Source organism: Biomphalaria glabrata, chromosome 10, assembly GCF_947242115.1.
Source record: "Biomphalaria glabrata chromosome 10, xgBioGlab47.1, whole genome shotgun sequence".
NCBI lineage: Eukaryota > Metazoa > Mollusca > Gastropoda > Planorbidae > Biomphalaria > Biomphalaria glabrata.
This window is the reverse complement of record NC_074720.1, coordinates 2,069,203-2,081,432: the sequence shown is the minus strand read 5'-3', so window position 1 is coordinate 2,081,432 and position 12,230 is coordinate 2,069,203. Positions and strand designations below refer to the sequence as shown.

The 12,230-nt window shown below is 32.8% G+C and overlaps 2 protein-coding genes across 4 annotated transcripts in view; one reads left to right on the top strand and one right to left on the bottom strand.

The window, feature by feature from the left end:
* The window catches only part of LOC106057856 (uncharacterized), a 43,551-nt gene extending 36,029 nt beyond the window's left edge, over positions 1–7,522 (top strand). For both annotated transcript variants that reach the window (XM_013215183.2, XM_013215184.2), the window contains exons 4-5: positions 525–666; positions 3,399–7,522. In XM_013215183.2, the coding sequence (XP_013070637.2) occupies positions 525–666; positions 3,399–3,632 (376 nt within the window). In that variant the 3' untranslated portion in view covers positions 3,633–7,522. The remainder of the gene's footprint in view (positions 1–524; positions 667–3,398) is intronic.
* The window catches only part of LOC106057857 (myelin regulatory factor-like), a 114,115-nt gene continuing 109,063 nt past the window's right edge, over positions 7,179–12,230 (bottom strand). For both annotated transcript variants that reach the window (XM_056045215.1, XM_056045217.1), the window contains one exon: positions 7,179–11,675. In XM_056045215.1, the coding sequence (XP_055901190.1) occupies positions 11,592–11,675 (84 nt within the window). In that variant the 3' untranslated portion in view covers positions 7,179–11,591. The remainder of the gene's footprint in view (positions 11,676–12,230) is intronic.

Genomic DNA, 12,230 nt, shown 5'->3' with positions numbered 1-12,230 from the left:
CATCAAAAGATGAGACAGGAAATTAGTATGACATTAGTTCTTGGTCCTTTAGTTCTGCTTACTGCACAGATCATGGGAGATGACTTTTGATATGTAGAGGTAGTGACATCAAATAGGATTTTTTTTTCATCATTTTCACAATAGTCTTAATCTCGGCATGTGATCAATTTGCTTTGAATAGATGTTCTAAAAATTTCGTAGTTATTCATTTTTAAGAATTGATATGTCTGTATGACGCTACAAAATGTTACCCAATTACTTGCTTCTTTGTTTTAAAAGTATTTTACAAGTTCTTTATGTCCTACTGAAGACTTTTGTAATATCCAGAGTTTCATATCAAAATTGCTAGCCATTTAAGAATTTATCTTAATAAAAATGCCTTTGAGGCCATTTTATTATAAGGGAAGTAATAAACAAGAAAGTAAGTAAAAGTTGAGAGTAGATGTTCCTGTTGAGATGAGTGAGTGTAGAACCAGTATAAATATAATCTTCTTTAAACACACATTTTAATGACTTCATGACAGAATGAACAGTTACATCCGACACTATAGAATCACAGAGCTGAATGGATTGTACTATCTGGAAGGTCAGCCGTATGCATACTTGGACTCCATCATTTTGTATCATCGTAAAGTCAAACTTAATGGAGGCAAACTTAATAAGCAGGTAAGGTATCATTGTTTCATAATTTCCTGAAGTCATAAGATTGGCATCATTGTTTCATAATTTTATGAAGTCATAAGATTGGTGTCATTGTTTCATAATTTCCTGAAGTCATAAGATTGGTGTCATTGTTTCATAATTTTATGAAGTCATAAGATTGGTGTCATTGTTTCATAATTTCCTAAGACTAAGACTGCTTTATTGATCCTTACGGAAATTTGTTGTGATTACAAGGACTCGTTTCTCATATAAAGACAACACAAAAGAAAAATACACATAAATACAACAGACAACATAAAGAGTTCATTCAGCGACTACACACAGGTATCTTGATGCATTTCATGTTCCCTGATCAATGAGTGGCGGTGATAGAGTCTGACCGAGTGAGGTACGAACGAGTTTTTGTACTGCTCCGTTCTTGTTTTGATTGACAGCAGTCGCCCACTTCGCGACGACCTGGCGTAGTTCTGATGGAGCGGGTGGCCATTGTTTTCCAAGATTTTTCGATTTTTCTTAGGCACGTTTGTTCAAAAAGTTCCTTTAAATGTGGTAATGTTGTGAGTGTAATTTTTGATGCTTTTTTAATGATGTTTTCTAGACGTTGCAACAGTTTAGATGAGGCGTTGCCTTGCCAACAACTTATTCCGTATGTTAGCAGATTCTGTACAGTCGCGACGTAAAATGTCTCAAGGATCTTCTTGTTTAATTTAAAACTGTTGAGTTTGTATAGAAAAAAGAGTCGCTGGGCTGTTTTCTTTTTCATAGTTCCAAGGTGGTCTTCCCATGAAAGCTTGTTGTTGATGATAACTTCCTGAAGTCATAAGATTAGCATCATTGTTTAATAATTCAAGATCAGTGTCATTGTTTCATAATTTTCTGAAGTCATAAGATTGGTATCATTGTTTCATAATTTCCTGAGGTTATAAGATTGGCATCATTGTTTCATAATTTCCTGAGGTCATAAGATTGGTATCATTGTTTCATAATTTCCTGAAGTCATAAGATTGGCATCATTGTTTCATAATTTTCAAAAATCATAAGATTGGCTTCATTGTTTCATAATTTCCTAAAGTCATAAGATTGGCATCATTGTTTAATAATTCAAGATCAGTGTCATTGTTTTATAATTTCCTGAAGTCATAAGATTGATAAATGAAAGCCCCAGAAGTTAAGACTAAGACTGCTTTATTGATTCTTACGGAAATTTGTTGTGATTACAAGGTCTTTTCACATATAAAGACAACACAACAGAAAATACACATAAATACAACAGACAACATAAAGAGTTCATTCAGCGACTACACATAGGTATCTTGGTGCATTTCATGTTCTCTGATCAATGAGTGGCGGTGATAGAGATGACTGTTACATATATAGAGATATATATGCAGAATTTGAGTTGGTTATGATGATTTGTTGGTTACTCAATGGATTACTTTAAATAACATGTTATCCCTTTCTTACATAAACATACTGTTGGAGTCATGTGACTCAGTTTAATCAGGTCTCTCCATTCATCTCTAGTCTCTAGCTTGTTTTTAAAAACTTTCAGTAATCATTATGTTTAGTGGTTCCTGGCATCAGATTTGCAAAGCACAAAGGGCTGTAACTGTGTTACACAGTAAATAGCTCAGTTGTTAAAGATGACTTTTTTCTAGTAGTTTAATGGTCAAAGACTGCTGCCTAATGGTCAATGAAGCCTTAAGGGGCTTAGAGTTTAGAAGCCTGTCAAACACCTTTATTTATATATATAGCTCCTCCTTTGTGGTCGAAGATGAGCACATTTCTCATTTCCTATGGACTCGAAGATGGCTTTAAAGTCCAATCCTCACTTTAAAAAGCCAGCCGCATATGTGGATTGGGTGGGTTAGGTCAGTTGCAGATAGACCTGCTTCTTCTCTCAGCTTTTTGCTGGTTCGGCGCTCTTTCGCCCTGGCCACTTTTCTTGCTTCAAATCTTGAGACTCACAGCTTCACACCATGAGGAGCGATCGAGAGCTAGTGCTTCCCAGCCGGGAATGTCGATATCGCGTTCCTTGAAGGAGCTTTTCAGAGTGTCTTTGTAGCGCTAGTATTGGCCTCCTTGGGAGCGCTTTCCTGCACAAAACTCCTCGTACAGAAGTCGCTTTGGAAGGCAATTGTCTTGCATTGTTAACTCTAGAAGACTACTAAAAAATGAAATCACACTGCTTAATGTAACACATGGATTACAAACTTTCAACAAAGTATCTTTAGGTGTTAAATGAGAGATGGTCCTCAACTGAGAACCAACTCGTTAGATTCTTTAAATTTTATTCTCTACCTACCATTAACACAGAATGAGATAAATATTGGAAATGGACAAATTTATCTTATTATCTTAGATGTATCTTATTATCTTAGGTGTGTCTTATTATCTTAGATTTATCTTATCTTAGGTGTGTCTTATTATCTTAGATTTATCTTATTATCTTAGGTGTGTCTTATTATCTTAGATTTATCTTATTACCTTAGGTGTGTATTATTATCTTAGATTTATCTTATTATCTTAGATGTATCTTATTATCTTAGATGTATCTTATTATCTTAGATGTATCTTAATATCTTAGATGTATCTTATTACCTAAGAATTGGATACATTTTTCACATCTGATGCAAACTTAATATATTTCATTTTAAAAATATTTTCACAATGTATATATGGTGATGACTGCAATTTCATAATGTACCACTAATTTTTTTTTAATGCTCAATCAGGCTCACTTAAGTGCCAGGGTGGTACAGAATTTCGCTCACAGAGTGGCAAGGTCTAATGGCAATATGCAACGCTTCACCAATAAAAACAGTCCAGATTTCGAATCACCTTTGTCCACTGGTTGTCTCCTTGTGCCATCCGCCACTCGGCCCAGTAGGAAACATTCTCGCACAAACTCGTATACATCATTGTTGACAACTTCTTCTGACTCGACATGCAAGCAGCAACGATTGTAAGGTGAAGCCAAGAGTTGCCTAAAAGCTTTTTTTTTTTATCACGTCTTTACATTAGCAACTGAAATTTTGTTTTGGAAACATAAAAGTGCTGGAAAATGGATAATTGTGTCTAGTCAAATTGATCTCAATAACTTCAAGTATCATACATTGTATCTTATTGTTGTACTGCCCATGTACAACAAAGTATTCTTGGGTCTATTCATTTTCATGTCAGATATTCTATAGTCTTTCTGGTACTGAATGTTAACTTATAAGACACTCTTCACTAGGACATGTTAATGGAGTCAGACAATTGTCCTTGATGCACATAATCTACTTCCCTAAAATGCTTGATTTCCACTCTAAGATTGCTGCCATGTGTTTATGTATGCATGTAAAAAAAAAACAATTGTGTTGTAAGAATGTTTCACTATTTCATGTGTTTGCAAAGAATTGTTTTGCATTTATTGCTTAATATTGAAATGTGATTGTGTTCCAAAAAATGTGAAACTTGTTTGATCTACACTTTTGTAATTTGTATTTGTCACATAGACTCACTCACCTATGAATATGTCAATGCTACAATGAAGATTTTTTAAATTTTTTTTTTTGATGTAGATGAGGAAAATTTATATGACATAAATATGGCAGCTCTTTATCTTGAGCAAGTGTTTTTATTTGAATAGTCCCCCCCTTATTTGGGATCAGGTAAAGATTATTTTTGGCCAGTTGAAAGATTATATGGCCAGTTAAAAGATTATGTTGCCAGTTGAAAGATTAAATTATGTTGGCCAGTTAAAAGATTATGTTGACCAGTTGAAAGATTATGTTTGCCAGTTGAAAGATTATGTTGGCCAGTTAAAAGATTATGTTGGCCAGTTGAAAGATTATGTTGGCCAGTTGAAAGATTATGTTAGCAGTTGAAAGATTATGTTGGCAGTTGAAAGATTATGTTTGCCAGTTGAACGATTATGTTTGCCAGTTGAAAGATTATGTTGGCCAGTTAAAAGATTATGTTGGCCAGTTGAAAGATTATGTTAGCAGTTGAAAGATTATGTTGGCCAGTTGAAAGATTATGTTAGCAGTTTAAAGATTATGTTGGCAGTTGAAAAATTGTTGGCCAGTTAAAAGATTACGTTGGCCAGTTGAAAGATTGTTGGCCATTTTAAAGATTATGTTTGCCAGTTTAAAGATTATGTTGGCCAGTTGAAAGATCCTCCCAGATTTTGATTGAATAATACACTTTGTCTTGAAATTGTTGTTATCCAATTTCTGGTTGGTATGTTACTTTATATACCATCTGTCCAGATTGAGTCTCTTGGATTAATGAACTGTTACAATATACTACTTAGAAAAACAAAACAGGGTATGATAGAAAAAAGGACCAAAAAAGGTTGTCATTAACTTGTTACACTCTGAGTTGTACATATTTAGATTGAATCTCCTATTTAATTCAACTATATTTATCACGACCTACTATTTATATTATATACAGTTTGTTAAGAAAGTATTTATTTGTATTTCTTTGATGGATTTGATGAAGAGTGAACTTTCTGGCTGGCCAGATTTCTGAATGTGATCAAGAAGTCATGTGATTTGAAAATATACTTAATTTATTTCTTTTTCTTTTTGATTTTGTGATTTTTTTAAATTTTTTTTTGGAATGGTTTCAAGTCTTCTTTTATAATTGATTGAATTTTATTTTTGTACCAAATTTTTTCAAAGTATTTATTGAATGCTCAATATTTAACAAACATACATTATTTACATGCATGTGTTCTGAAAGAAATTGAGAGCCCTATTATATCTCATAAAATACAGACGTTACTTAAAAAAAAAAGATGTTTGAAAGATTATATTGGCCAGGTTTCTTTAGTAAGTCTCAAGTAGACATCATTTTGAACAGCTGTTGTTTTTTTTCAGACCAGTAAAAAGAACTTTAAAGTGTTTGTATGAGTCTTGCAATCTTTCCTGCAATAAGAATTATAGAGAATCAATCGTATGGAAATGGGTGTAGGGCAGCAGTTCTCAACCTTTAAAGCTCGGCGACCCCTGTTTACAATACCCCACTCTGCCCTGACCCCCCCTCTCCCCTGCATACACACAAAGCAATAGAGGAATATACAAAAACAATAAACTTTTTTGATGGTCTTTGGCGACCCCTGGCAAATCATCAATCGACTCCCAAGGGGGTCGCGACCCACAGGTTGAGAACCCCTGGTTTAGGGCGTTCTGCATTGTAGGGGGAGGAGTCAGACCTTTAAATACTAGTTAAACTATTTGTAGCTTGACATCGTAACATGTATTATGACTTTGGACCTATCTAGAACCCTGCTTACAGTGCTGTTTTTAAGAAAGTGTTTGTACCCAAATTAAAAACAAAAAAATTTTACATTAAACTAGGCATCAATAAAACTAGAGATCAAAGAGCTGCAGGTATCTTGTGAAACCAAGAGAGCAAATGATTTTATCAATTTATTTGTTTCAATTTTCTGTCTCATCGCTTTCACATTGTTAATGATAAAAACAATGTTTAACAATAAACAATTTATCATTCAGTTTTCTTTGTTACTACCGTCTTTGATAATTGAATTGGATATAAATTTATTAACAGTTTAGTTGTGTAGACTTCACCTGTCCCTTAGTCTGTTGAGGCACCACACATAATCTGAAAACCATCTCTCACCATTCCTCTCTGTCTTTTGCCAGGATTCATAGGCCTCTGTCTAGTCCTTAAGGGTTGCCCCCCCCCCCTCCCCATGGTACTGTTTCACTTAGAAAAAGTCATAGTGAGACTCGAGGATCTGGTTATATGGCTGAATTATTTTCAGGACAGTGATCAGATGGTTATATGGCTGAATAATTTCAGGACAGTGATCAGATGGTTATATGGCTGAATAATTTCAGGACAGTGATCAGATGGTTATATGGCTGAATAATTTTAGGACAGTGATCAGATGGTTATATGGCTGAATAATTTCAGGACAGTGATCAGATGGTTATATGGCTGAATAATTTTAGGACAGTGATCAGATGGTTATATGGCTGAATAATTTCAGGACAGTGATCAGATGGTTATATGGCTGAATAACTTCAGGACAGTGATCAGATGGTTATATGGCTGAATAATTTTAGGACAGTGATCAGATGGTTATATGGCTGAACAATTTTAGGACAGTGGTCAGATGGTTATAGCAGATACCAATCACTACTGTCATCCTGTTTCAGATTTCCCAGTTTGTCAAGTGGTTAAATTAATTCTCTGAACAAGAGTAAGAAAGAGACTTGATGAGGAGACAACCTAAAAATTTTGAAGATCTGACAGTGGTCTCTGTGACATAATAGTAGTCATTTTTTTAAATTATTTTCCACATTCTGACAGTATTATTATTTACTCTGACCATTTGTGGTGCACTATGTTGCTCTTAAACTTTTTGTCCTTAGTAAATGTTACAAACAGAGCAGAATGTTTTGTTTTTGTTTTTTTTAAGAGTTTTGTATTACTTACCAGTCAGTACCCATTAGCTCAGATTCACTAGTTCATACATTGTTTCAATTCAAACGCTGTTTTCAATGTTTCAAAGTTTAATTCAATTTTTAAGCATTACAGTTTAAAATTGAATGACATTCTAAAATATGATTTAAAAAATATGTTCAAAACAGTTTGGCAAATGGTTAGAATGATACATAGAACTGCAATAATAATAACATACAATTTTGTAAATTGTACTCAGTAAATCAATTAGAAAATATTTCTTTTGAAGATTATGTGATCATAAAATATAAAATGTTTCATTGGCATGTTTGATATTTTGTGCTTGAGGGAATGTACCTTGTCCACTGAGTACCGGATGCTATACAGTTGATGAAATGGACTCTAATGCTATACAGTTGATGGAATGGACTCTAATGCTAAACAGTTGATGGAATGGACTCTTATAAAGAAATGTACAAATATTTTGGAATGAGAGAATCTAATGGAATGCCAAAGTGTTCTGTTAGAAACAAAACAAAAGCTCAACAGATGCATAGAAATATTTATAATTGCAACAGCGAAAATAAAATTATTTTCATCAACAATACATTTAATGATATTCATTACTTCCACAAAATGAAATACATAGAACAGAAATTGGTGTCAGCAACATTGAAATGTTTTCTTTCTCATTGCATACATTTTGAACATTCCTTTAAGAATGTAGATTATTTTGGCTTAGACTATCTGGCAGGACAGCAAAGGTGTTGGAATTAGGAACCATCAAGCTGACACTTTGACGTTCCCAATCAGCCGTACTAAACAGATTTAACGCAAGCTCTGGTTTGGACTTGCTTTTAGTTAATAAATTTATTATTTATTTACTTTGAGGAAAACCATACTACAAATCTCATAGTACAAATTTAAGCTTTGAAAAAAGAAATTGTATAATTTTGACTCCAATAATAATAGGCCTGGGTCTCTTTTTTTTTTAAATCCAACAGAAGAAAAAGGAATTCAATTTTAAACCGTATCACATTCAATCGCTACTTTATTTAAAAAAAAAAAAAAAAAAAAAAAAAAACATCACTATAACTTAATTAGCAGCCAAACACTTACTGTTCTCCTAATAATGTAAATATCTATAAAACAACATGCATAGACCAACCTCATTTGTGATCTCAGAACTTCATGTGAAAGCATTATATGTACAAATAAAAAAATGTAAAAAGACATTTGAGGATTGAATTAAAATGACATAGAAATGGTTATCACATTTTAGAATATTTTCAAAGAGATTTTTAAGGAACTCCAACAAAACAAATAGACCTATTTTTTTGAACAAATAAAATATTTTGTTTTCTGATTGCAATAAAACTAATATTACAACTAGGACTAACATTACAGTTTATTCTGTTTACCTCTGCAAGCTAACGCTGTAGCTTAACACTCAATTCCAAGCTAATGCTGTAGCTAAACACTCAATTCAAAGCTAACTCTGTAGCTAAACACTCAATTCACAGCTAACTCTGTAGCTAAACACTCAATTCCAAGCTAACTCTGTAGCTAAACACTCAATTCCAAGCTAACTCTGTAGCTAAACACTCAATTCACAGCTAACTCTGTAACTAAACACTCAATTCACAGCTAACTCTATAGCTAAACACTCAATTCAAACACCTATTGCTGCCCATCAACAGTAACCAAATCAACAATAAGTATTATAACATATACACCTGGGCAACATGGCAAAGTCTACATATACAGCTGGACAACACTGGAGGTGGGGGTACCTAGCGCATAGATGGTAAAACATTGCATGGAATGAGTGATGCAAGTAATCAGACACAAGATTGGGAAAACTAGCAAATCGTTCAGAAAGGGAATCGCTAATTGCTCTAATTGCTATTCCTTACTGAATTCGCAGTGTGCAATGCTAATCATTCATCATTAATAACCCGGGTAGGAGTGCAGCATAATATTTACAAACAAAATGATTTTCAAGATAAACAAAGGGTGGCTACTCAAAAACAATTGTTGTTAAATTTCGTTCTTGCATTATGAGGTTTGCAGAGCAATAATACATGCCAAGGCATATTACCCAACACATAAGATGGGGGGTGGGGTGGTATGGCATGGAAATATCAAATGAAATCAATTAAAATCTATAACAGTGTCAGTGATGACATGAAATGATGCTTTTTTCCTGCTCATCTTTTCTGCTTACAAATGTTCTTTCTCAAAATGACTCATCTCCCTCAAAATGAATGAGACAGTCCTGCTAGAAAGAAACTTAACTAAATTCTATTTTTCAAAACCTCAAGCATTACATTGCATCCAATTAGTTTAATTACTTTTTTCAGAAAAGTTGATTATGTCCAAGCCTAAATCATTGGCAGGACAGCAGGGTTGCTGGAGGGCAGGGTTAGCTTTCTTGAAAACAGCCCAAAGCTTATACCATATGGCCATGCAATTGCCTAGTTAAGCGGAATAGTGTTTCATATGTAGAAAAACCAGAGATACAACATGCACTTTCACACTGGCAACTCATTTGATTAAAAACACACATTCAAACAAAACGAGCTCATTCAATAAATATACATAAAGTGATGAAAAAATAATAATTTTTACTTTATATAATAAGAGAATTGTTACAATTCATAACAAAACATTGCATCAACAAAACATTAAATCAACAAAATATATACTATGTGGTTATGTTATCCAATTTTCCAATTTAAAAAAAACCAGTAGTGCAGAAGGGTGTAGAACGTAGTCCATTTTTTTTGAAGCAACTAAATAGTTCACCTGCTATTTCTTCTTTTTTTTTTATAGTTGTAACTTTTTTTTTTTTTTAATAGTTGTAACTTTTTTTTTTTATAGTTGTAACTTCTTTTTTTTTATATAGTTGTAACTTTTTTTTTCTATAGTTGTAACTTTTTTTTTCTATAGTTGTAACTTTTTTTTTCTATAGTTGTAACTTTTTTTTTCTATACTTGTAACTTTTTTTTTTTTTACAGATGTAAATAAAAACTGTAAAAGTTACTCCTCAATTCAAAATATATTTTGTTTTTCATTGTTATAAAATAAAAAACTATCAATAACTGCAAAGCTTTAACTGGCACAAAATTCTCTGACAATAAAGACCAAAATTAAACAAAACTGATTTTAGAATTAAGTTTCCTGTAAGCTTAAGCATAAGATAGAAAAGAAAATTGATAAAGTTTTTATATACTTTATATAGTTCAGGCTCTCTCCCCCTCACATTCCCAGTTCATTCTATCAAAACAAAATCTCAAAGAAAAAACTGTGCAACAATATAAACAGCAACTATTTACAAGGAAGTATTTGCATAAATCTACATCCTGATTTGTTCTGATACATGATAAACAGAAAAAGTTAAAGCCATTGAGGACATAGACATCTCAGCATGTCAGGGAAGACAAAGGTCTTAAAAACAGAAAGAAGAAGACTGAACAGAGGAAACATTCTTCTGAATAGTATTTCCACTCAAATTAGTGTGAGCTCTTGCTGTAGATTCAAATAAAACTTGAAAAGCTTTCAACTTTTAAATCAGTGGGAACTTAAAAACAAACTCTGACTAATGGCTTCACTATATAACCCAACGGAACAATCGATGTTAAATTCATTAAACATAATGTACTAAAATTCTTACTGTCAATGAGAGTCTATTTTTAGGAATATCTCAGATAAAGAAAAAAGGTCATCAGCTTGTAAAATTTTTAGGAACGCAACTTCAAGTGAATTGATCAAAGTTTTTGAAACAACAGAAAGACATCTCATGTTAAAGGTGATGAGACTATTATCCCTGGAAAATTTTAATTGCTTTAAGTTTACTTTATTGAGATCACAGTAAACGAATGAACATTGGCAAGCTTTTTCTAGTTTGAATAGCATTGGAAAAGGTAAGGCATCAGGAATGAATGACCTTAAGGTTATAAACATGACGCTAATAAAAGGCTCGTCATGCAGGTCAAAGGTTACGGAAGAGTTCATTATTCAGATAACTATTTTGACCCAGTAATGATCTATATATCTGACCATATGACAAACACGACAACAAAGATATCTTTAAAACCATTTCAAGTTCAATATGGAATAAGGAAAGCTTGAATGGGTATCAGCAGTTTGGATAACATCTCATTCAATGGTATCAAATAACTTTCATCCAAAATCTGAACGCTACACTCCAAACACATTCACATCATTCTGAACTTCCATGGCACACTGACACAGCAAGTCTCATCACAGACTAAAAACAATGTAAACTGAATAACAATGTCTTCAAAATAAAATTATATGATAGCTTTAAGTAAATTTAATTTACTATTTGGATTGAATCAAACTAAAATGGCCATGACAGTGGATAGCGAGCCAGTCTTGACATAGCTATGTTCCAGACCCATTATCTGGTTCTTATTTTTAATCGTCTAGTAAGTTTATTAACTAGTTTGAAGCCTTGGGTCATGATGACATTACTCCGGCTAGCAAGTGCGTTGGAACTGAATCAAGTATTTCATCACGACATAGTCTTCATTTGACTCCAATGTGCAGGCGTCTTCTGTAGTCTGTACAGAATATTAAGATACAATAGAACTGAAGTAAAATTTCACTAGAATTGTAAATAAACAGAGGCCAACAAATGACGGGTGTTCTTTCATAACAGAAAACAATTACAATACTAGTAGTATCCATATCTTAATCTAATTGTGCATGTTAATTAGAGAAAGCCCTCTTCCCAAGTGCCGCCAGAGCATAGAATGGGTTGTCTGAATTTTATAAATTACAGATGTAACCTTAATAAATCAGCCAGGAAAACCAAGACCTCATAGATTTTAAGTCTCTATTTAACATGCATGAGTAGAATAACAAATGGATATGTGCTAAGATGTAATTATCTTCTTTTCGGAGGGAACAATTGTAATTTATAAGACAGTTTTTATCAGATGTTGTTTTTTTTATAGATAAGCTAGTTTTTAGTATAAAATGAGATAAATTTATAATGAAAAATACGTTTTAGTGTATTTTCTAGGTAATTTTTTTTAGAAAGTAAAGAACATATTTGACTGAAATATTATTGTTATGTCTTTTTAAATAAATTAAATCTGAATTTTAGTGTTAAA